Source organism: Sphaerodactylus townsendi, linkage group LG03 (assembly GCF_021028975.2).
Source record: "Sphaerodactylus townsendi isolate TG3544 linkage group LG03, MPM_Stown_v2.3, whole genome shotgun sequence".
Taxonomy (NCBI): domain Eukaryota; kingdom Metazoa; phylum Chordata; class Lepidosauria; order Squamata; family Sphaerodactylidae; genus Sphaerodactylus; species Sphaerodactylus townsendi.
In genome coordinates, this window is record NC_059427.1 from 66,171,112 (window position 1) to 66,197,636 (window position 26,525).

The following is a 26,525-nucleotide window of genomic DNA, read 5'->3' on the forward strand; positions in this document are numbered from 1 at the left end:
TGAAGGCGATTATCCCGACCCGCCAGGCATGGCGTGGAAGTGGCTCCATTCATGTGCAGTGGAGATGGGAGGAGGAACCCGGCTAGCGGCTGTTGATTGCAATTACATGATGGCACCCCCAAATCTCCATGAATTTTCTGACCCAGAGTTGGAAACCTTACATGTGGCAATGCCTGCTCCGCCCTTCCCTCTCAGCTACTCCATGTGTTGCTCTCAGGCTTTCTGTTCCACCTCACTCACATTGGCATCAGCCAGGCTGGCGAATCGCTCGCTGGCTGCTAGGGAGGAAAGAACCCAGGAAGATACCTGATCCTGGGTTAGATGGAATGCTTCATTGGGAAAGTTCTGCTTTTTTTTCAGGGGAAGGTATTCCACAGCCTCCCCAACAATATTTGGAGCCCACCCTGTACTTGACATACTTTGGTCACTGTTCTAAAAATAGACCATGACAGAAAGGCTGAAAGGTGAAATCAAACATTTTACAATCATTTGTGCATAGGAATTTGTTCATAGTTTTTTTTAGTCTGGCCCTCCAACAGTCTGAGGGACAGTGAACTGGCCCCCTGTTTAAAAAGTTTGGGGACCCCTGGACTGGAGGGTCATGGAAGGAGCAAGAGTTAGAGTGTGGGCAAGGACAGCTGTGTGCCATACTGCTGGCCAGACAAGGGTATTCCCAACAGAGAAGTTAGTGACTACAGTATACTTAGTGAGACCAAATTAAGAAGCAGCAGGGGTAGAGGGATTCTCAGTGTGATTGCTGAAATCCCCAAGGAGCAAAATAGGGATGTTGTCAGGCATTGAAAATAAAGGTTCAGGGAGCACCTCGGACGTGATGTCTGATAACAACATGGAGTTGCTAGTGAGCCCATTGTCAATTTCTATAGAGTTAAATAAATAGTTGTTTGCTAAATTCTTTTTCAAACCCTGCTTTATTTTCCTGTATTTTGGACAGACTGTGCCAATTTCAAAATAGTCAAGAATAAGCATGAGAGCATCCTCCTGTGCATCTGACAGATGGGCACTCTTTTGATCAGGGTACTGAGCAGGAGTTTGTTTTAATTGGTGAATAGATTTTGGTGATTGCTCAGAACTTGAGGGAAGTGCCAATGAGTGTACCAGGTGCACAGCAGTAGAGATTCAGGTCCACAGTGGGTAGATGCATTGCTCACTTCCCCCACACAGCTGTCAGTGGAATTCAGTCCTGCCCTGCTGAAGCATATGTTGCTACAATTCGAATCAGAACTTGCAGTAATCCATATACAATATTCAGCCTCCTTACCGCTATGGATGCTGTCTTAGCATTGACTGTGGATGTAGAAACATGAATGAGGTGTTCATTTATAGCATAAAACATAGATTCATCAAAACAGGTCACAGAAAAATCATCATCAAAGGAACTTTTAAAAAATGACAAAATCCTGAGTAAAACAAAAACTGTGTATGAAGAAGTCTGCACACGTGCAAGAGCTTATTCCAAGAATAAAACTTCATTGGTCTTCAAGGCACCGCTGGATTCAAACTTTTTTTCACAAATAACTGTGTTTGTTGTGATATCACAGAACCTGGAGGATACTGCTGGCAGAGCTCTCATGTTGGTACATTGAAACAAGCTTCTGTTTGCATTCAGCCATTGGTTGAGGTGATTTGATGTTACGGAAGGTTCACAAACATTCCCAGGAGTAATCTGCGAGAAAAAAGAGTCTGGAGTCAGAAAATGTGCTGTAAGGCAAAGAAAGCTGATTTTCTGATGTGCCCTTTGCTTTCACACAGGCGTTTGAATCACTTCCTCAGGGCTGGTCACTAGAGAGGAAATCAACAGAGTTCTTCTGTTGGAAGGAATGCCTCAACACACACATGTTGCTATGAATGGAGTAGCTAAATGACTAGTGCTGAAATGAGAATAACCCAGTCCAAATAAACAGGTCTATGAATATGCGCTAAATACCATGAATGTTTTGTTACGTTCCCAAAGAGGGAACTGTCACCCTTATTTTTGGATTTCATTGGCAGAACAGCCATTTTCAGCCCAGGTCTGCTAAGGTCAGTGGTTAGCACAGTTACTCTTTGCCATTCGTACCCCATCAGCAGAACACAGAGCAAATGCATCAAGAATGGCATAGCAGGGTCATTTTGCATTATTGTTGTTCTACTCCTGCAGTTCAGCAGGCATAAAAAGGTTTTGCTATGAATCATGATGTGTCCTTGGATTGCAGCTGATAGTAATCAGTTATGCTGTTCTGCTAAAACAGATATAGCCATAGTATAGAATAGCTAAGAAAACAAAATCCTCTGTGGAAAATTCATTCTTCAGGGCATGAGCTTTCAGTACCTAAGAAAAATAGGGGTTGGAAGAGGTGACTGAGTAAGGATGAGTGTACTAGAAAGTATAGAGGCATCCGCATTCTATTCAGTGATTCTGTCTTAAAAAACACTTATATCTCAGTCTCGCATGAAGTTGTCAAGGATGGCCTCATTCAAGGGACTGATCAATTCCATACCCACTTAGCTTTAGAAATGTTGCAGCCTTAGGCATTCCAGGACCATGCAATGGCTTGCCATTTAGTCATTCTTTTTCAAAATACTGTAGCATTTATTGCTTATTATTTATTATATCATTATCATTGATGGGTGTTTTCTGTTTTCCTCAGCTAACAAGCCAATTTCCTGCTGCATTATGAATTTGCTGCATGGGAAATAAACAGATCCTATGTATGATGATTTTTTTCTGTGTCAGTTTCAGAGAGTTCATACATATTGAAAAGCTCCAACTAGAAGTATTTGGAAGTTTGCAATTTTTCAGAAGTTTGCGACTATTGAAGGAACCCTGAAACAATTTTGTAATGTTTCCCCTACTGGTCATTCTATTTTATGAACTCCCCCATGCTATAAGTTTTTCAGACTTCTGATAGCAGACACACACTTTTTCTCACAGTTGGTGATGAGATCAATTATATCCATTCTAGTCAATTTTCAAACCTGGCTTTGGAAGGGAAATGGCTTTGGACATTTACTGTGAGATAGATGGGGAAGTGCAGATGCAAATCTACAAGGGGGCCAGGGGGTGCACGTTGCACTGGGCGTGTGCCTCCCCCCCCAAAAAATGAGGTTTGTGTTTTTTGTTAGTGTTTTCAGTTTTTGGCCTGCAGGGGGTGCGGTTTTTAGACTAGCAGCACCAAAATTTCAGGGTATCTTTAGGAGACTCTCCTGATGATGCCACCCAGGTTTGGTTCGGTGTGGTTCAGGGGGTCCAAAGTTATGGACTCCCAAAGGGATGCCCCATCCCCCATTGTTTCCAATGGGAGCTAATAAGAGATGGGGGCTACACCTTTGAGGGTCCATAACTTTGGACCCCCTGAACCAAACTGTACCTGGTATCATCAGAAGAGTCTCCTAAAGTTACCCTGAAATTTTTGTGCTGCTAGCCTAAAAACTGTGCCCCCTGTAGGCCAAAAACTGAAAAAAAACACTAAAAAATACAAAAACCACAAACGAACATGGAGGGGTGTGTGTGTGTGCAAAACTCAGTTTTTGCACCGGTCTCCATTTTCCCTAGCTATGCCTCTGGGGAAGTGTGTTCCTGATCAGAGCTGGCTCTACAACTAGGCCAACTGATTTGCCTCAGGCAGCAGATTTTTTTTAGAAGAGCTGTCTTCCTTGCGCCAGTCTCCTCCACTGCTGTCTCAGCCACCTTCCCTTCGTACATCTACATAGGAACCACAGCAGCTCATCCTCATTTACTTCTTTTGCAGAGTGACCCAGTACGAAGAAGAGTCCTGTCTTTCTGAGGAAAGACAAGAGACAGAAATCAACCTTAATGGTTCAGTCATTGATCTATTGTGTTGAGGCATCAGCTTGATGTTCCAAGCTCAGGAGTGCCTCCGAGGGGAAATTACAGCTGTAAAACAACGGCAATGCAAATGAGGTGGTCGTTAAAGGTATTAGTCAGAGGAAGAAGCATTGAGTTAGTATAACACTGGACAGACAAGCACATTAACACATCCATTGTCTTCACCAACATGTATGGTCCAGGGCTGGAGATGGGAAGTCTTTCCAGGGTGAGGTCTTTGTATTTACTTAATCCTGTCAGGGAGAATGTGAGAGAGCCATTGTGCAAGGCTGGTTTGAAGGGAGGCAAGTCCAGACACAGTTCTTTCTCCTTGTAGGTACACTGAGCCAATGCAAAAAATGTGTTCCCCATTTTTTCACTGCTTTGCTAGGCACCCCAAGAGTTGGTTGAGATGGGTAGAGAAACCACTGTCTTCCAAACAAGAAGGTCCCTTGCCCAGTAGCCAGTGTTCAATATCTCTGGACAGCTCTCTGTGATATTGTCCCACAACATGTTGTTCTTCCAGAGCTCGGTTCTGTTCCTTGGACATTACTCTTGCTGATTCCCCACTCAAAGATCAGGTGTCTATAACCCTTACTCCCCAATTTCCTCATCTATTCCAGACATATATCCCTCACAACTGCTTATATCTTAGGATTGTGTGTGTTATGCTGCATTGATTTTATTGTGTGCTTGTATACCCCCATTATTCCTTAATTAAAACTATTGAACCTTATTCACTCTCCTGTGAATTTCTTGCAAGAGCTGACTCCTGTATAGACAATCAAGGTCTTGAGCTTGCTCGACCTTTTGCTTAGCCAAGAGTCTGCTCTTGCTGATTCCCCATTCTAAATGGAAGAGACCCCCCCACACACACACACACACTTCAGGTAACATCATGGGATCTATCCTGTAAAGTGCCCCAAGGTTCTGCTCTGTTTTGCATACTGTTTAATAAACACCTTCCTGCTGCCCCGGATCTCCTTTGTCCTGAGGAGCTCAGCCGTGCCAAAGGTGCCCCTGAACAAAGCTGACCGTACCATCACCGCCCTGCTAAAGAAGTGGCTCAACCTCCCCAAGAGAGCCACAAATGACATCCTTCGCGTGCCCCATCGCCAGGGAGGTGCCGGAACACCAAGGATGGGGGACCTGTGTGACATCTCCGTGGTCACCCACGCCTTCCGCCTGCTGACCTGCCCGGACTCAACTGTTGCAGCCATCGCAGACGGCACCCTCCAAACAGTCGCCCGGAAGAGACTAGCAAGAGACCCCACCAATGGAGACCTCGCCACCTACCTCAACGGCTGCCTAGAGGGTGAGTTTGGCCGGGACGGGGGAGACTTTGCTTCGCTATGGACCCGTGCCAGGAACGCCACACGCCGTCTCAACAAGAAGATTGGCTGCCAGTGGGCCTGGGACCAGAACTCAAACAGCCCCGCAGTGGCCCTCCGTCGCGGCAACCCCCCTGAACTAACCATCGTCCAAAAAGGCCAGAGGAAATCCCTGGAGCGGCATCTGAAGGACTCCACCACAGAGAAGTACGCTGCGGACCTGCAACGCAAACCAGACCAAGGCAAGGTGTTTGAGGTCACCTCGCAGTGGGATGCCAGCAACCACTTCCTGCCCCGGGGAGATTACACCCGCTTTGCCGACTGGCGCTTCATCCACAGGGCCCGCCTCAACGTTGTCCCCCTCAACGGAGCAGTCAGGCATGGGGGCCGGGACAAGCGCTGCCGCTGCTGCTGCTACCCCAACGAGACTCTACCCCACGTCCTCTGCGGATGCCCCCCGCACTCCGCCCCCTGGCAGCTCCGACATGATGCCGTGGTACACCGCCTGGCCAAAGCCATCCCCACCTCCAAGGGCACTGTGACCCTGAATAGATCGGTGCCAGAGTCTGGAGGCTGGCTACGGCCAGACATCGTCATCCGAGATGAAGAAGAGAAAAAGATCACCATAGTGGACATCACCATCCCATTCGAGAACCAGAGGGCTGATGCAGGAGGCTAGAGAGAGGAAACACCAAAAGTACGCCCCACTGGCAGAAGAACTCAAGGCTAAGGGGTACGACACCTCAATCCATGCCCTACTAGTGGGAGCCCTCGGTGGATGGGACCCCAAGAACGAGCCTGTACTGAGAGCCTGTGGGGTCGGGAAGAAATATGCCAAGCTGATGCGCCGATTGATGGTGTCTGACACCATTCGATGGTCAAGAGACATCTACGTGGAACATATCTCTGGCCACCGCCAGTATGTGACCCCAGCTCGCCCTCCCAACCACAGGGGAGGGGAGCCACTCCCGGCCTGCCCCCCTATCCCAGAGGGGGGAGACCACCCGACTGACCTGCCCTCCTGCCCCAGTGGAGGGAGGCCACAATGCCCTGATTACCCCTGCCGCACCGGCGGGGGTGAACCTGGGACCGGCCCTCCCCCAAACCAACGGGAGAGGGCCCAGGCCGCCTCAACCGCCGAGGCGGCCCACGGTTGCGGACAAGCCCAGAGAGATTGGAGCGGACAAGCCCAGATAAACAGAGACCAGGACCAGAGAGAGGCCAACACCGTGGACCTCCAGACTCGCCATCAGTGTGTCCAGGAGCACCGCCGAGAACCCTGGAGGGACCAGCGACCCCACCGTGACTGCCAGAGGGGAACCCCCGGACCCACAGGTGAGACCGCCTAAGTGCCGCCATCCGCTGCTGCAGAGAGGCCTGCTTCCCCACCATGGATTGTGATCTTGCAGGCCTGGACCATATGTTCTCTCCTGCTATGAACTAGTTGCTTATGGCCCTTCAATGTGTGCCATCCCAATGTGGACTATCTGCCTATGGACCTTAAATGTAAACCCCAACGTTCGCTGTTTATGGCCCTTCAATGTGTGCCATCCCAATGTGGACTATTTGCCTATGGACCTTAAATGTGCATCCCCGTGACCAGACTCCCAGTGTATGCTGATATATTATTGCTTTGTACTGCCTACTCCTTGACCAATGGTTTGCATGCACCCGCATTTCCGGGAACTGCCTGTATTTGCTCGTATACATTTTCCCTACATATGTATCTTAAATATTCTCTGAATAAAAGTCAATCTTTATAACATGCTGACAGGTGATGCAAGCATTTAAAGTTAACTGTCATCAGTATGCCTATGACACTGTTCTCCTTAAATTCAAGCTAGACGATTTTTTTTGAGTCAGTAATGGGCTGGATAAGGATAAATAAACTGAAAATCAGCCTAGATAACACTGTGCAGTCAATGATATGTGAATCACTTGATCAGGGTAGTACCGGTAAGTGGAATGGGCTTTTATTTACCTTTTGGTGTTCCTTCTGCAGCCTTGCTCCATGAGGCTATTATGGTAGGTATAACCAGGAGTGTTTGTTTCCAGATTGTCTTGGTATGTCAGCTTGTTCTTCTCTTTGCAGATCAAGTCTTTGATTTTCTTTTGGCTCATGCTTTATTAATGTTAAGTGCTTGGATCCCAAACCTTTTTCTGCTTTTACTCCTGTGCCTGTTGCAGAGATGGTCCTCAATTGCAGAGCATGTGAGCTTCTGCTGATAATCATTTCTGCTTTGTAGTCCCTATGTATACTTATCCACAGCTACATAGTAAGTGATAGACTCCTTCTTATGGTCAGCAAAGGACAAGAGAGGTCCCCTTTCCTCCACAGGAGTCTATTACATACCATGCAGCTATGTACAAGTATACATAGGGACTACAAAACACAGCATTCTGACAAGAATTAAGGAACATTAAAAGCAGTGCTGACTAATCCAACCTGAGAAATCAGCAGTAGCTGAACATGCTGTAAACCAAGCTGGACATAGGATCTTGTTTGAAGACACAGAAATTCTTGACAACCTGACAGCTATTATGACAGACTACACAGGGAAGCCATTGGAATCCACAAACACTGGAACAGTTTCAACAAAAAGGAAAGAGAGTATGAAAACCAACAAAACCTGGCCATCAGCACTAAAAACACCAAAACAAAAAACCAGAGACATTCAAATGCAACTGAAAATGAACTCCTCCCAGACACATACAAATGCACCTCACCTCTCTCACCTGAGAGGTAGAAAACACATATACTCCACCACACAATCACTCCACATTGTGTCACGGAAAGAAACACATCTTACCATGACATGCCTCAGAAGTTGCCAGCCATAGATGCGGGCAAAACATCAGGAGCAAAAACTACCAGACCATGGCCACACAGACTGGAAAACTCACAACACCCAGTTTCAATCTATATGTTTTTACTTAGGAGCAGTGCATTAAGTTAACAGTAGCAAAGATAGAAAATTTTGGATCCAAAATTGACTCTAGGTACTACAAGAGCCAAGCACAAAATTCTGCTTGCAGTGGATAATGCAGAAATATATAAGCAGGCTTGCCCTATTTCTTTCACATACAATTAGATCAAGAATGAAGTAGCAAATGGTGGTGCTATTTTTAATGTTTTTAAGTTACAGAGCTGACTTCCCATGGTGATCAAAAGCAGTAATTCACACTTTGTGCTGGGCTATAGCTTCAGGAAGTCAGCACTATTCAGTCAGACATTACTGTATTAGTATATGTTCTCTTAACATTTTTTAAAGTTTATCCATGCAGTGATATTTGTGTTAGGCTTGAATCAGTTCTACTAATAATTCCCTCCAAGTGTCAATCAACAGATTACTCCTGATGCAGACTTGCCTCAGAATGATCAGATGAAGCCACTCACTTTATCTGGGCAAGAACCCATGTTCTATGTTCGCTTTCTAGTGTAGGGGCGCCTAAAATAGAGCCACGGAGAAACATGAGAGACTGGTCATCTGAGTGTGGGAAATCCTTACTGTTTAACATATGAACAGTATTTTTCCCTGTGGAAAAAGTGTTGTATTAGTCTAATTTTAATTCAGAAAAAAGTCAGAAATTTGAGAAACAATGAAACACAAATTACAATTGTAAGCTCTTTCTGAGTTTTGTACTACAGAAGCTAACAATTTTTGATACCCATTTATTGTAAAGAATCCAGGCTTCTTTCTTCCTGAAAACTTATATGTATAGAGAGCCAGTGTGGTGAAATGGTAAAAGTACTGGACCAGGACCTGGGAGACCCAGGTTCAGTTCTTTACTCTGCCGTGGAGGCTTGCTGGGTAATCTTGAGCCACCCTTAGGCTTTTTCCGCACAGACATAATATCCCCGGATGGGGAGGTGAAATATCGCAGGCTGCACATGATTTTCGCACAGTTTTTGGTCCTAAATCAGGCCTGCCCTGCAAGATTTCCCTTATCCCGGGGTTTTCAAAAATAATTAAATTGGCGGTTCTTTTTAAAAAATCCTGCGCTGATCCCACTGCCATGCAAACACCGCAGGAGAAGAACTGATTTATTTTTCCCGCCTCTCCGCCTGCAATCCTTACCCCTGCGCCCACCTGCCTGGTCTCTCCTTCTGACGTCACGTTCTTCTCTCCTGGCGACCATAGCAGCCAGCCCTTTCATTCACGATCTGCCCCACAGCTACAGCCAATCAGAACGTGGGAAAAATTGGAATGTTTGCACATGTGCAAAAATCTGTGCGTGGAAAATGCAAACAAACTGGGCTCATGCAAAATTAACTGAAGTACTTCTTCCCAGTTTACATGATAACAGGCAGCCATGAAAAGGGAGAAACTGAGATAAAAACAACCCGGTATGTATGGTCCTGGTTCTGTCCCAGGATATTTGATCCATGCGGAAAATGCCATAGATTCTCAGCCTAACCTAATTTAAAGAGTTGTTTTGAGGATAAAACAGAACAATGTAGCTGGGATATAAATGAAGAAAATGAAATGTTTCCAGTATTTGAGTCTCTATATCTTATCGGTCGATTCTGCACAGCAAATGTATAGCAGGTTGCAGTCATTATAAAGGAACTCTCTTTTTTCCTGTTCACATGTGTGCCGTGCAGGCAACGATTGGAGCCCATGCTTCTCTTTTTTTTTAATTTCCTGCAGCACCTGCATAGCTGCACAGACATACAGAAATGAACCTCCGCAACCACGCTGATCATTCCACAATACGATTGGCTGCACCTGCATAGCTGCACATGGGCAGCATGCAAAATAAAAGAAAAAAGAAAAAGGGGCCTCCCTGCAATGGCAGGGCAATGGCAAGTGGATTCTCCTTGACTGTGGACAGCATGGTGGAAAGGAGTGGGAGAAGCGCCTTCTGCCTGGCCGTTTGCGTAGGAACAGCTCCAACCCAGGAATTTTCAAAAGAATAGCTGGTTTAGCAATTTTTGAAAATCCCGGGTTGAGGGAAATAAAATGGGGCAGGCTTGTTTTTGGGATGAGACCTGGATGAAGCCCCCCCCCCCAATGGTTTGTATTGCATCCTATACCCATTATATTTGCCCTGGGCGGAATCCACCATTACTGGGAATATGAAATTATCCCAGTATTGTATTTCACTTGTTGTCTGACTTGGCAACAAAGAGACCTGGAAGTCCCTGGAGAGTGACGCCACTTTGCTTCTATACCATTTGTGATATTTTTAAAATGTTTCTTTTGTTTCTTTTGTTTCTTTTGATTTCTTTCTGTATGTATTTAGTTTCTGTAGAAGTTCAGCTTTCCTCTGTTGAATATTGTTATAGAAATACATTCAATCCTTTACCCAGCAAACAAAGCAACAAGGATCATTACGGCAAGCTGTTCCTTCCTGCAACAAAGCTTTGAGATTTCATGAGCCTTGTGCCATTTTTTAATCTTGGGAAGACAGCATTCACCCCTCTCCTCAGCTGTAACACTTTACCCTTTATGTTAAAAAGACAGGGCTAAAGGACAGACTGTTATATTCTTGTACAAAAGGTTTACTGATGAGACTGTTTACTTGGGGACAGGACATAGCACAACTCTCTGCTGGATCAAAACACCTTCTATCGCTTAAGGGGTAAAAAACTTTTTAATTGTAGAAAATCCCTGAGAAAATAGATAGCATTATGTGGCAGTTTCTTGGGGAAACTTGTAAAACTGAGCCAGCAAAAAAACAGATTAGGCTGACCCCTAAGGTATGTAGATTTTGCTCATGCCTTGGTTTTTATTGCTATTTCACCTTCATAATTACAAGATAGCATCTGCTCAGTCACTGATCACCAAGCCTCATTCGCTGATGCCATTCCACTATAATAACAGCCATCCATGTGTGGTAACTGAAGCCAATCAGGAAAGATCTTGCTGGGAGAGGTTAAATTGGGCACATAAAGAATAGCTTTGGGGGCTAAATTTTGCACAACAAAAAAGCTGCATTAAGCTCTTGCCAGAATGCTGAGGGCGTCACTTAATTAACACCATCATTTACATAAGTATTTTTATCTAGCTTGGATAACCAAGTTCGTAATAATTGCCTGTGCTTGCATTTAACCTGACAGTTGAATAGAACTTGTGAGATGAAATCACCATAAGAAAAAGGCAAAAACCAGACAATGAAACAAAAAGACTCCTGTAGCCAGTTTCTGAGTTTTTAAACAGTAAACAGGCTGAAAGCACACGCTTCAGCATTTGTTGTACTGAAAAGATTTTTTTAAGTTAGTGACTTTTATGGTTTGCATGATGATAACCAGTTTGTACCTGAAAAATTATTAGTGTCTTAAACTGCAGTGGTCTATAGTTTTGAATCTGATTCCATTTTAGTATAGTTTCATGTGGGACCCATCTTGGTCTGCAGAAGAAGAGCAAGATTTGTGTGCAGTAGCACATGAAAGATCTACAAGATTTCCAGGGTAAAAACTTTTGAGAGTCAAAGTTTGTTTCATCAGATGCTGTATTCAACAAGGGGAGCTTTGATTCTCAAAAGCTTATACCCTGGAAATCTTATCGATATTTAAAGTGCTATCGAACTCAAGTCTTGTTCATTTTAATGTAGGGATTCATTTACTCCTTCAGGTATAATTGTTTTACCCCACCTACCTGGAATTTTGACATATGTTTTTATGAGTGTCTTGTGGCTAAAAATTGATAACATTTTGTTGAACAGATACTGTGAAAATAAATGTTTCATTGTGGTTCTGGTGGGTTTTCCAGGCTGTGTGGCCGTGGTCTGCTGGATCTTGTTCCACGGCCATACAGCCCGGAAAACCCACCCAAACCAGTTGATTCCGGCCGGGAAAGCCTTCGAAAATACACTATTCATCATCTTTTAAATTGGAAGGACCGCATGGAGCCATCTGATTAAGTAAGGCAATTTTTTGAATGGATGAATGGTATATCAGGATTCTTGTGAGCACAGAGATTTGAAGGGTAGAGTGATCTTCAGTAGGTTAATAAAAATAGATATATAAAATAGCTAAGGTGGGACACCAACCACAATGAGTCATGTACAAGGACTTTGGGTTTGATTTATACCAAGAGTTCCAATATGAATTGGGTCCATATGTGCCTGGGAATACACACCATCTGACATTCCACAGAGTGAATATGACAAGAAGAAGAGGAAGAGTTTCCTTTTCTCAACTATAAGGAGACTCAAAACAGCTTACAAGCTCCTTCCCTTCCTCTCCCCACAACAGACATCTTATGAGGTAGGTGGAGTTGAGAGAGTTCTGAGAGAACTGGGACTAGTCCAAGGTCAACAATACCCCTGTCTGGCTCTAATACAGGATTAAAAACTCCATTTTAATGAAAATATTTCAAACATATGTATCCTTAAACATGCGAACCATACATGTGGTGGACAACAACTATGAGTCTAGAACACACTCACATACATATACACAAGAAGGGAGATCCCTAAACCAATTCACAGGCACCAAGTCTCTATTGTGAGATCATCATATCCTGTGATGGGATCATCATATTCTTTAGAAAGTGCACAGTTCTGAGATGAAATCATTGGCTGATGGTCAATCTGCGATGGAAGTGGGAGTATTGACCTGGGATGAATCCAATACTTTCGACTTGATAGTCTTCTTCAGCCACTCAAATCAATCTGGGCACAGTTTGTTAGCCCGATACAATTCCGGCTCATACACATAAGGCATTTCGCTCTGGCCTCAAGCTCAACACCATAGGTCTGCCCATTATCCTGCCAGTATGTCAGTTGTTGTCCACCACATGTATGGTTCGCATGTTTAAGGATACATATGTTTTAAATATTTTCATTAAAATGGAGTTTTTAATCCTGTATTAGAGCCAGATGGGTATTGTTTGCTATTGTTTGTTGTTGACATTTATACAGTCTTAGGCTCTGCTTTGTATTTAATTGGCACACACGGTGTATCACATCGTGATGGCTGCTCGGCACAAAAGCCTATCTTTTAGTGAAGAGGACAGCAGCAGAATTTTGTCTAAAGTTAAAAGAGATACTAGTCCAAGGTCACCCAGCAGGCTTCATGTGTAGGAGAGGGAAAACAAACCTGATTCATCAGATTAGAGTCCACTATCCTTAACTACTACACCATCCTGGTTCTTTGTATTGTGTGAGCTGGCCATTAAGAGTGCACTTGGGACCAGTTGTGTGCAAAGTATATTCTCTCTAAGCAATAGCCCTTTCTAATTAGGACTGATGGTCCCCCCTTACATAGTTTTGCCCCTGGCCCTAAGCATCTGGAATTTGTCAAGGCAAAGGCATTTTGTGTTAGAGAAATGGTTTTCAGATGGCTTGGTCCCCAATGCATTTCACTGCACATATGAAGCCTAAACATGACTTCTGGGTATGGCTTTTAGTTCCTTTATTTGTTTAATGATTGGTCCAAAAATGAGAGGTTCTTGGCAATACAGAAATACTAATGGTAGTTCATTTTCTTCATTTGATGTGAAGGAGTGCCTCATAGTGCCTTTCTCCTGCCTGTGATATATTCAGCAGAATGGATAAAGCCAAGAAAGAATTGAAAAACACATTAGGGCGAAGTCCCTATCCTCTTTATCCTACCACGCCAATTTCTGACTCTTCAGGACCTACACCATTTTCTGACTCTCCAACAGAAGATATACAAAGAGTAGCACGTAAGAAATATCCAGTGATTAAAGAACGAGGCTTCTACTCTGATGTCCTTACACCTGGAGCCTCAGATCTCTTGGGGGTAAGTGTAATAGAGCCTCATTTTTCTGTCTTCCGTTGGGCTACATGCAAGCCCCTTGTAAGTGTCAATACCAGACACTAGAAATGGAGAAAATACTCTAAAAACTCTTACTTTACTTTTTGTCCAATCCATCCAAAACCTATCCTTCATGTCACAAGGTGGCAAGGAGTAAATGTTATTTTGTTAGATATTTCAGTTAGGAGATTTGAGGGCTGACCTCTAAATGATGTTCTTGAAGATAACAGTCCCTATTCTGTAATGTCTTAGCTGATTTTTTCAGTGACTTCACTCTGCAATTATTGGCCTAAGTAATGGTGCTCTATATGCTGTAACACTGGGTTCACATGTGTGGAATTTGACAGTTTTTAAAAGGTTAGTTTCTAGAATGGAGAAAGAACATTCAGGCTTATGGAAAAATTGGTAGATGTATATTGTCAAGAAAAGATTACTGGGAGTTCTATTATTTTAAAGTTTTAAGACATTTTCTCTTCTATAGGTTCTGGACGTTTGATTTTTGATATTTGAAAATTTTGTGAGGAATACTTACAGAATTGCACAAGCCATAGGGCTTTACTCTGCATGTGATAACTTATTCTGTACAAATGGATTCCTGGAAAACAATTTTCTAGACCTCCTGTCTGTAGTCTAATTGTTCATAACATATGTAAACAGCTGTAGGTGATTCTTATATGATAAATTCACTGTGCACATACAATTCTTTATGTGTTTCTGAGGTTTTCCCTTCTTGTTCACAACTGTAGGATGTGTGTGCTGGTCCTAATGTGTACAAAGACTTATTGAAACAGTCAGAGCTTGAAGAGCACACACCAAAAGGCAAGTACACAGAAAAAGATGCTTTCATCACATTCCTCACTAAGCAATAGAAAGAAAGCTGAGAACTAAGGTCGTGGAACCAAAAAAGTGAAAATACTGAAGAGTGTGATTGATCCTTGACAGCATCAAAGGCAGCAGAGCAGTCAAGTAGAATGAGGGCAGAGTAAACAGCCTTGGGTACAGAGACAAGGAGATGGTAGCAAACTTAAGTAAGCATAGTCTCAGTAAAGTGGATGAGAGCCTACTAAAGGGATCATAGGAGGAGATAGAAAAAAGAAAATTGATATAGTAAGAGAGTTGGCTTGTTCAAGGAACTTGAAAATGAATGGGAAGTGAGGTACTGTGTTTGTTCTTGAGGGCTTGGGAGGTAGTATCGATTCAATGCTTAAAAGAATTATGTTCCTGAAAAACTTTGTTTTGTGTTGCATAAACATGAATGTGAGATGAAAGCAATGCATGTGGTATTTGTGGTTTATTTAAAATATTTCCCTGCTGTCTCTTCAGAGTCCTGCTTTACAGAGCCTTACAATTAAAAATCGTAGTATGAAAAAGGCATTAATAAAATAAGCAGTTAGACAGCCCAATAGAATACTGGAACCATTCCAGTATTCGAGGCCAGTTTGCAATGGACTCGCCTTGAGCTCATGCAGTCTATCAGGCTCTGCCCCATAAGACTAAACCAAGGAACAGAAATATCAGAGGGGGGAAGCAGACCTTTCCAGTGTAATGCATACAGTAAATACACCACAGTTTCTGAATTCACGAAGCATTCATTCACTCTTGATGCACAAAGGCAAGAGCACATGATTATGGCAACAAGCTGAGTTTATTTCTGTTGCTTGTAATCAAATAATACTAGGGAAGACCTGGCAGAGTTTTAGGTCTGCTGAGCTTCCAGTTCTTCCTCAGAGAAGCCTATCCCTGCTTGTATATGAACAGGAAGTTTCCTGTCTTTATTCTCTACCTGAGGGAGGTATGTGTAGGGTTGCCTGGAGGCTGGAGATCTCCCACTGTTACAACTCATCTCCAGGCAACAGAGATCAGATCACTTGGAGAAAACGGCTACTTTGGAAGGTGGACTTTGTGGCATTATTATACCCCACGGAAGTCTCCCTCCTTTCCAAACTTCATTCTCCTCAGGCTCCACCCCCAAATATCCAGGTATTTCCCATTCAGATCTGGCACCCCTCAGTGTGTGAGAGGGAGTGATTCTGTCTGTTGCTTTTCTCCCTAATAGGGACCCAACATGGCTTAGAACATTGTTCTCCCTTCCTCTGTCTTAATATGGGAAACTGTACAGGGAGAAAAAATTAACTGTCCAAACTGCTTTTAATGAAAAGTCAAGCTGTTAAGGCGTATCAGATTCTCATGATAGATCTTTCACATCTCATCTGGCAATGTCTGCCTGGTCTGTCGGCTTTTCTCTGTCTCTGTTCCTGATTGCCATGCATACATGACAAACACATCCTGTCTTTAGGAGGCGTGTGACATTTGCCTCCAGGGCTCCTTCAGTGGTGTTACATGTCTGCAAATGTAGAATTTCTGAAAAGTTTAAAGCCATAAGAGGAAAACTACTGGGGGAGGGAGTTCTTCCTAGGATTTCCCCCCTTGTTCCCCTCTATGCTTCATGTCTTTGTTCTTGCTTATGTCCTACTGATGCCAACTCCAGGCTGGGCAATTCCTGGAGATCTGAAACTGGAGCCTTGAGGGGATGGGGTTTATGGATGGGAGGGATTTCATGGGAGTATAATGTCACAGAGGCCACCCTCCAGAAAAGCCATTTGATCTACGTAGTCTGGAGATCACTTGTAATTCTGGCAGACCTCCAGGCCCAACCTGTAAGTTGGCAATCCTACTGGTTTGCCGGCATATGGCAGTAAAGCATTGACAGATGCTGCCTTGTAGTGTCTCTGGCATTGCTTCTGCCTCCCCCACCCCTCTTCAGTATTAAGTACTGCCTACCTATATGTTGGCATGTATAAAGAAAATGTTTGGCTCTTTGGACAGAGATAGGATTGACAACAATCTTGAGGGAAAATGTCCTGTGCACTTTAATGGGATACTTACTTCCAGGTAAACAAAGGAACAGGACACAACATTTTTGCTGCTCTGACGTCCCAATTGAAGATAGGTTATATCTAAAAAGAAATACCAGGGCTGGATCTAGAGGGGTGCAGGGGGCAGGTGCCCTGAGTGGCAAGCAGAAAGGGGGTGGTGACAGGAGGTGGGAGAGGTTCAATTGCCTGGAAGAGATGGCTTGTTCTGCAGAATGTGTGCCTGTTCCTCTGATTTGGCTGCTGACAGGGTGTGGGGAGGTAGACTGAGACCCCAGGCCTCAGTGGGCCATTGCAGCTCTTTATGAGGCAGAATTTGTGGCTGTTAGTTGGGTGAAACTATGGCAAATGAAGAGGAGGAGGAGCTAAATATTCATAGGGAGAGGTTCAGATATGTCAATTTCTGTACAGTGGGAGACACAGACCTCAGGTAACCTTCCTTGGCCTTGCTAATCCCTCGTTCCCCAATTGAAACACCCTCAGCTCTGGCACCTGCAGGACCTCCCAATCCTTTGTATTCCCGCCTCCCTTTCAAAGACTGCATTAATATCCAGCCATTATAGATAGATAAAGTAAAAGAGTAGTTATTCATTAATAGTTCACAGAGGTCAACATCATTTATTCTGTTATTTAAAATTGATTATATATGTTGATTACATACACATATACAACGAAAAGTATGTATATAATATATGGGTGACATCATTTTGTAATTTTGCCTTCAACAACAAAAAATGTAGGTCTCACCCTAAATAAGATAAACAATTACTTTTCTCAATTTTGTTTATTGTTAGTCACAACATTTCATACTCCAGAGAATATTGGGCTTATCTTGGACAGTCAACAGATTGGACCAACTACAGAAATTATCAAAGAGTCAGACTTTCCTTTGCAAGCATATAAACCAAAAGTACAAGTTCCCTTTGAGGTACTTCCTGGCCAGTGTCCTCGGAAAGTAGAGATTGAGAGGTAATTGGGGAAAGGGGACTCAAAGGGATTGTTTCCATCATGGACAAGTAAGATTTGTGTTTTACATTTGGCAGTTGCTAAACTTCTATAATAATTAGCATGCCAAAACCTATTGAATAAATAGATTTATGTACATTTATCTCAATACAGGATTTAGTCTTTTAAGTACAATTTCCAGTTTGCCCCTGGCAACTGGCTGGGAATTGGTGAGGTGGGGGCTTACCAGCTGCAGAGAAGACTGGCACCGACCAGCTGACATCATTTATGAAAGTGACATCATCACATTGGTGACATTAAGGGAGACACTCTGGTATTTGGGTGAAAACTTTATGGTAGAGGCTGTTTTTATCATAGAGTTTTGCCCTTCGGGGATGGGGCGGTATAAAAGCCTCAGAAATAAAATAAATAAATAAATAAATAATAGAACATTTCCCTCGACATCATTGACGTGATGATGTCACTTCCAGCAGTGACATAATTGTACCACCGGGGCTGGAGCCTCATTTTAAGCTTGGTGGTACCAAGGGAGGGGGCCAAATCAGGAAATCCTCTACCAGCAACCCTGTCTTTAAGGCAGAAATCCTATGCAGTTACTTACACTTAACGCCACTGATTTGATGGCCATGGTTGTATCTAACTCTGCATGCAAACATCTGGGCTTTAACCTAACTTGTCCCACTATGTAGCAGCCTGAGGCTCTCACAGATAAAGGATTAAACACTGACTGACTTCCACAGAATCCTCCTCAGTGTGAAGTTGCAGAGGAACTTTTAGCTGAACTATTCAGTGTATTTATTGGATGGTCCAAAAGGCTTTAGTGGCCTGTGTTGACTGGTACAATCCAAAATATTATTCTGGTGAATAAGAAAGGATGTTAATGCATGAAATGATTTTCCAAAGGCTATCATTATTATGATTTTGTTATTACTACTTGCATACAGAGCAAAATTACCATGATCATAATGATAATGTGGGAATATCTTTTGCAGAGTTAGTTAGAAACCACTTAAAATACTGATTTCTGATTACCTAGTAGATGTGGATGTATAATTTTGTATGTGAAACTGGTGTGATGCCATCCTTGTGAATGACAGTCCTAGCACTTCACATGTCTCTCAGTGCTTAGTCTAATCTCTCAATTCTATTCATGTTTGTGTTCTAATGTCCTACCATTGATACACTGTCTCATTCATTTTAGCATATTTGTTATTCACTGAAAAAGATAAAAGACAATTGAATCAATAACAGTTTCCTGTAAACACAAGCAATTTAATCTTTCTGTTTAACTAGGAGAAGGCGATTATATCTCAGTTTAGATATCACTGAACTATTAGCCAGTGCAGGCATAGATTCCAATGAGCTGATGCCAAGACACCAGGACCCTGCAAATATGCCAACCATTGAACAGAAGAAAGACCCTCTTTTCCCTTTCTATCTTCCGTTACAGGTAAGTCAGAGTGATATCTTCAGAGTGATATCTTCAGTTTCCAAAGCCTTATTAATTAATTAGTTTATTTTACATATTTATACTCTATTTACAGCATCATTCTCCCCTCCTCCACTTTATCCTTCAACAGCCCTGTGAAATATGGTAGGCTGAAAACAGCGACTGACTCAGTATCACCCAGTGAACTACCATGGGAGAGTGGGGATTCAAATCCTGGTCTCTTGGGAGCTAGTCTAATCACTACTCCAGGGGTCCCCAACCTTTTTGAACGTGTGGGCAGATTGAAATTCTGACACAGAATGGTGAGTGCAACCTCAAATGGCTGCCACAGGAGAGGAAGCTAACAACAACATGGCTGCTACAAAAGACAGAGCCAACTGTGTACGTACACTTGTAGAGGAAGCCAAGCACACAGGAGAAGAGAAGTAATTTTTCCAAAAGAGACAAAGAGAAGAGAGAGAATAAAACCCCACGTGATCCCACCCATTTTCTAAACACACTTGAGTGCTTGAAAAGGTGACAGGTGCAATGGTGCCCATGAGTGTCACGTTGGGGATCCTTGCACTAAAAAAGTTGAAGAGTTTGGATTTATGCCCCAATTTTCTCAATCATAAGAAGTCTCAAAGCAGCTTACGAATTTCTTTCTTTTCTCTGCCCACAACAGACACCTTGTGAGGTAGATGGGACTGAGAGAGTCCTGAGAGAATTGCGACTGGCCCAAGGTCACACAGCACTCATCTTTTGAGGGAGTGGGAAATCAAACCTGGCTGTCCAGATTTAAAATTCACCACTGTTAACCATTGCACCATGCCAGCTCTACCCCATACCACCAAGCCACAAATGGCCTTTGTTAACAAACTGGTTACCTGTTATCAGACTTTCTGTGTGTAACTCTGGGTTCATCATCATGGGTGATTTCCCCACTGAGAAATTAAAGACGGATGCAACCAGGTTTCAAAAGAAACAGCACCTTTTCATTGCGGTTTCACCCTCCCCACTGCAGCGTGTGTCTGATGAGGACATTGATGTCTATCTCAGTTTCAAACAGTTCAGCTCTCCCCACGAATGCGCGATCTGCTCAGCAGCTCTGTTTTTCCTCGTCCTGATTGGCTGTTCTGTTGTGTTGGGGCGGGAATTTTTTTAACTTTCTTTTTTTTGCGCAGCTACATCACTATGTAGATAGAATCTTCTGATTGGCTATTGTGTTAGAGTGGGAACTATAGCTGTTTTTCGCGCGCAGCTGCATTTATGTGCAACTTCAACATTTTTTTCGCATGCAGCTGCTTTGACATTTTTAAAAACTCTTTACACACGCAGCTTCATTGACCCTAAAGTCTAATTTCTGTTTACAATTTACAGTTGCACACATGTCAAAACACGTTTCCACGTAGCCATGTTTCAATGTAGCCTCCGCCAGCGCAAAACAAAAAAAAGGGCTGCATGCACTTTGCCCACAGCCCACTGCACTCTGATTGGCTGGAAGGCTCCACGTCACTCCCTACAGCGGGAAAATAAACCTAGATTCTGTCCCCTGAACCTCCTCACTGATCCGGCTTCGGCACGTGTTTTTTAAAAAGATGCACTTCCATTCAGTTTTTTAAAAAACACGTGATAAAGGGGAGAGCACGCGCCAGAACCGGGTTGAATCTGTGATCGGCAGTTAAGCAGTGGGGAGTTCTTGCTGAAACCTTGATATTTCACATGAATATCACGCAATAAATTGACTGTGGAGAATCAACCATGGTTTCTGTGCAGACCTACATCGGAACTGCACAGGCTAGCATTGGAGAAAGGTCATGACCTTCCTTCCTAGAGGGTGCTCCAACTGTCCCTATGCTTTATAGACTATTCCCTCCAACTGTCACTTGCCCGGTAGTGGGGCACCGTTCCCTCAGTTTCTTCTTCACCACAATGGAAAGTGGCTGTATTGAGCTGTACTGAGCTTCTTTTCTTCTGTTTAGAGTGAAGTGAGGGAGTTTTGTGTAGAATGAATGAATGACACAGCACTATTTAAGAAGTGCACTGGAGAGCCAGCGTGGTGTAGTGATTAAGAACAGGTGCACTCTAATCTGGAGAACTGGGTTTGATTCCCTGGTCTGCCACTTGAGCTGTGGAGGTTTATCTGGTGAACTAGATTAGCTTATGCACTCCAACACATGCCAGCTGGGTGACCTTGGGCTAGTCACAGTTCTTCAGAGCTCTCAGCCCACCTACTTCGCACGGTGTTTGTTGTGAGGGGGGAAGATAAAGGAGTTTGTAAGCCCCTTAGAGTCTCCTTACAAGCAAGAAAGGGGGGATATAAATCCAACTCTTCTTCTTCTTGTTCAATGTAGAGTGAAAATTAGCAGAATTGATTAATGCAGCCTTTGTGTTTGGGAGAGGGGCACAGAGTTGCGGCTTGCAGGGTGTGCCAGCAGTTTACCTTGAAGGTGAGGAATAAAATGAGCAGCTAAGTTAAGTCCTGCTCTGTGGAAAAAAGACTTTATTGTCAGTTGATGTGCCTGTTTCTTCCACAGAGCTGTCTGAGAAAGCAGCTAAGTTCTCATAGGGGTTGTCATCAAAATTGATTCTGGTGGCTTCAGGTCAAAGTGAGAGATGTCAGAGCCAAATATGGTCTCTGGAACTGAGGAGCATTTCAGACCCGCCAGCTAAGAAGCTGAGGCTCAAGGCCAAACATCATGCAAGACAGCCCAGTAGACAAGAGTCACCTCTCAGTAGGGAGTGAGAAAAGCCAGTGGACAGAAGAGCTTCAACTCTGATGCCTTGGACTCCTTCAGTGAGATTGTTGTCCTCTGAAGGGTTGGTCTCTGAAGTGGAGTGGAGCAGAGTACATTGGAGTGGAGTACAGAGTACAGCGGAGTGGAGCAGAGTACAATACATACATTGTTAGGGGCCTCCCAGATTGACTTCTGATGCAACATGTAGAGCTGGATATAGAAAGGAAGAATTAGGGAGTCTGGATGTGTGTGCAAAAGTGCTTGGGTGCTTGAAGAGCGCTGTATGTTTTTATCTGTATTATTTGTAAAGATTTTTACCCCACTTTTTGGTATAAAAGACCCCCTAATTGGCTTGCATGAAATTTAGTTTTAGCCATCTTAGAAAACTTTGCATCAAGTAAAAGGATAAAATCTCTTATTTAAATAAATAGAACATAAGTAAATGTTACACATTATAGTCAGTTAATACAGTTCTATAAATTCTAGGTTTGGCTTCTTTGGGGGCTTAATTTCATACTTGTTGTTTTTTAGGTGTTTGATGATGAAGAGTATGATTGCCGGACTCCAGAAGAGTGGCTCTTGTTGGGACTGGAACCCGGATCACAAGACAGGAAGCCTATTCCTGGAAAAGCACTTCTACCTACAGATGATGTATTGGGGCACGGTAAAGCATAGATACAGTGGAACTATCTTACTGCCCACTGTGTCAAGGATCACAAAGCAATGATTAAATAAATCAGAACAGCTATATGTGGGTGGGAACCCATTTAAACTTTTTAAGCGTTCAGGATTAATTAGTTTTTGAAATATTTTCACCATTTTTTTAATCCCCCCTCCCTTAACTGTTAAAAGAAGTAGCTCTTCTTAGAAGTTTAAACACAATGCTTAGAAGTTTGTTTTTTAACACATTGTTTCTTTCAGCATGCAAAGTCCCAAGGTGGTGTGTAAACATAAACTCCCATGTCAGTGTATGTATTCTATGAAATACTACAAAAACCACAATTTTAAAAGTTGTTTCTGATTTTACAGTTGTACAATTAAAGAATTCGGGAGTGTTGTGTGTTAACACTCACTGTTGGGGCTAAGCAGTTCTGACAATTCATCTGTGGGGTTGAACACATTAAATTTGCTTACAGACATTGCTCCATGATAATGTCAACCTAAAATACATCTGTATATTGGGATATCACTACCTCAACATGGCCACCTAAAGCACATCCCCCAGAGAAGTGGCATAGAAGTTTTCTAAATAAAGAGAATTAAAGGAGAAATAAAATTTTGAGCATAGATCAGAGAGAGGAATATTGGGACTGTATAACAGTGATGATGACCTGCTATGAACAATTTAACTAGGGCAATTATGACAATGTAAATTCTTGTCTGTGATTAATTTCTCAGAGGATCCAAAAAGCCGAAAATTGATCTATAAGTGGATAAATGTTGGAATCTTGGATTATGACAAGGAGTCGAAACTGTATTTGGTACATAAGACAAACCCATGGGGCCTTGTCCGTGACAGAAAAGGGAGACCAGTACTCAATGGAGGAATGACTGAAAAAGGTAGGCTATTATTGTACTGTGGGGAGGACTTAAGAGGGAGAACAACAGTTCCTCAGTTACTGCTAGGGAGAGGATTGGGTTGCGGGAGTGGTGGAGGGTGCTGCCAATGCATTTACCCCCTCCACCAGCGTAAGGGGCAACCATGCTGGCAGAGGGAGCCAAAACACCAGGGCCAGCTGCCCTACAGCTCTGTGGCAGACAAACCCAGAAGTCCAGGCCATTGTGGAGCTATGGGTTGGATGTAGCAGTGTCTAATGTGCAAAAGAACTAAGAAGAAGACCCAGCAGAGGGCAGACCAGTGGTCAACTAGATAGGGTCTGTTCATTTGTGTCTTCTCTTGTCTGTCTTTAAACTGATACTCTCTGGTCTAATATCCTTCTTCTTCTTAGAAGTTAGTTGCAGAGACTTCCATGCTATCTTTCCCTCTTTCCTATCCTAAATGTAGTTTCTAATAAACATTTCATACTTTTTACCCTTTTAATCTGTATTTTAGCTGCTTCTCTGTGTGGTAATCCAACACTATGCAGTAAATCCAGCGCTATGCTAGCATCTGAATGAACACCTGTAAAGAGGGGATTGGAATGTTGTCAGTTACTGTCTCACACCTACTCTGAAGTTTTGCTGTTTGTGTATCTGCATTGCTTTGGCGCGTTTCCCAGACTGGCCTGGTCCGACGTGTGCCAGTGCAAAGGTGGCAGGTGGACTGGGGTGTCCCTGGGAGTGGAGCGGACTGTGATTGGCTTCCACTGGTTTTCCAGCCTGGGAATTCTGGCCCCCGAACCTACGGACTTAACACTGCACAAAGATGCAGTATAAGCCTATTTGTTCTAGGTGGCAATTTGGGTGGCCTGAGGGATTTAAACTTTCCTTCCTTTCTGCACCGCCTGAAGCCCCTGTAGAAGTTGCACAGTGCTGCCTTCATGGCACCATCCCCAGCCATTTTCTTGTTCCCGTCTGGATTGTAGTGTAATTTTCATCAAAGCCCTGCACTGTGATGAGTCTCCTAGCCTTTGAATTAGAGGAGGCTGGCTATTTTTTTTCTGCTGGTGATTCCTTGAAGAATTATTTGAACAAAATAAAAATTATTTGTAAAATACTCGCATGCATGTCATTGGAAAAGCTCACACTTCTGCTCTGCACTCATCTGAATCTTACCTCCACTTCTTCATTAGTTTTACAGTCCTATGCCAGCTCGTTAATAGTGGGCTCATAGACACATGGGCCATTTTTGGTGCCCAATGCTTTTAGTATCAGTTATTGTAGCCTTAATTCTTAATCCCTTTTTTATTTCTTCCCAGGGAGAGCCCCCCTAATGCCTTGTCAGTACTGGGTGCCCCGGGTCCGTTTGCTTTTTCTCTCAGAGGATCCTCGGGTGTTTGCCCAGCGAGTAATCTCTGCCAATGACTTGCGGAAGAAAACACAGGCACTGTTATTGTACAATCTGTATGTGGACTGTATGCCTGTGGATGGATTGCAAAGCATTGAAGAGAAGAGTCTTCTGCGGATGAAGCAATTGGCAATGAATACTCCACATCTGAGAAAGGGAAGTGTGTAAGTATTGTGATAATTCTTTATGGTCAGTGAAATTAATTCTCTGAAATAGTCAAACCATATCTGTCCTTTTTCATATCTTGATTATTGTAAGGAATGCATAACAGGGCACTTTTATAATCCCCTCCTGATCTCCTTTCCTATTCTTCCTTTCCTATTTGCTTGTTCTGCTGGGCATCCTGAGAAGTGTTGCCTGCAAAAGCAAACATGATTTTTTAAGGACCAAAATAGTAACCACAAATAGGCACATAAATATGCAATTAATTGGATGCAATTGGGTGCTGTGTGGTTTCCGGGCTGTATGGCCGTGTTCTAGCAGCATTCTCTCCTGACGTTTCGCCTGCATCTGTGGCTGGCATCATGATTCCGGCCGTGAAAGCCTTCGACAATAAATTGGATGCAACTTTGACGCTATCCTTTCTATAACGCCATACCAGATGAGACATACACAGTCATGTGGAAAGTTTAAGGAGCACCAATCTAATCTGTGTTATTGGGACAATACTGACTTCTCTGGATCAATGGTCTAATTCAGCATAAGGTGGCTTCATGTGTTAATGTGTGTTCATCCATAGTTTAAACAGAATTTAGACTGGTTTCAAAAGCCCTATTGGGTGGTTCATTCCCTTTCTTACAATTTAGTGAGACCTGACTCCTAATCAGGGTGCTGCTGTTCTACTTTCTAGCAACAGCTAATGCATATCCAAATGTTAGATCAAGAATAATATATAATAAATAGAAGGAAAAGAAATCTATGTCCAGAAGTGAGGAGAGCATAAATCTCTGCAGTTCCTATTCGGCAGACTCCATGGTCTGGAAAATCTGAGCTGCCCTAAGCTAGATAAATCATCAGCCAGTAGTGTCATTGATATATCAGTCTACTTCACTGAGATGTGACAGCTTTTCCCACATTCTGATACAGAAAAGCAATGTATTTTTGAACAAAAGTTGAAATTGTGAATAGCTGTGGCTGGACTAAAGTATTCTGATAATACAGGCGAGTGATGATAATACAGTGAAATAATAGCTGGAAATCGGTCTGCACCAGTATAACAGTCATTCTGTGCTTTCAGAAGATATGTGGAGGAGGTTTTGAGAAATTCCCCATGTGATTTTAATATTCAAATATAGGCTTATCCTATGCTAATTTATGTCTGTGCCTGCAATAACAGCAACCATAATCTAGCATGAGTTGCAGGTAACTAGTTATGCAGAATAATTGAGAGTCTGGGTAGGGTTGCACATCTCCATATGCACTCAAAGGCATAATAAACCCTTCACTTGGGCTCAAATGAACATGGTGATGCGGATAAGGATGCTCATCCAGATGTGCATCTTCATCTGCTGCATGCAAGGAAGACTGCTTCCTTGCTTCATTGTCTTTTGTTGAGTTGTATGGAGCATATGATTCAAGTACAAAAGTTTTTACACATTTAAACCTTACATTGACCACAGAAGGACCGTGTGGCACATGAATTTGGGTTTAACCTGGCCACAATTCTCTACAAGGGATTGCAGCATAG

At 43.1% G+C, this 26,525-nt stretch overlaps 1 protein-coding gene across 1 annotated transcript in view; it reads left to right on the forward strand.

Moving 5' to 3' along the window:
* The window catches only part of DNAH1 (dynein axonemal heavy chain 1), a 181,904-nt gene that overhangs the window by 8,750 nt on the left and 146,629 nt on the right, over positions 1-26,525 (forward strand). Inside the window, 7 exon segments of the mRNA XM_048487348.1 lie at positions 13,609-13,870; positions 14,632-14,704; positions 17,553-17,727; positions 19,018-19,174; positions 22,423-22,555; positions 23,290-23,451; positions 24,750-25,002. Of these exon segments, the coding sequence (XP_048343305.1) occupies positions 13,655-13,870; positions 14,632-14,704; positions 17,553-17,727; positions 19,018-19,174; positions 22,423-22,555; positions 23,290-23,451; positions 24,750-25,002 (1,169 nt within the window). The 5' untranslated portion in view covers positions 13,609-13,654.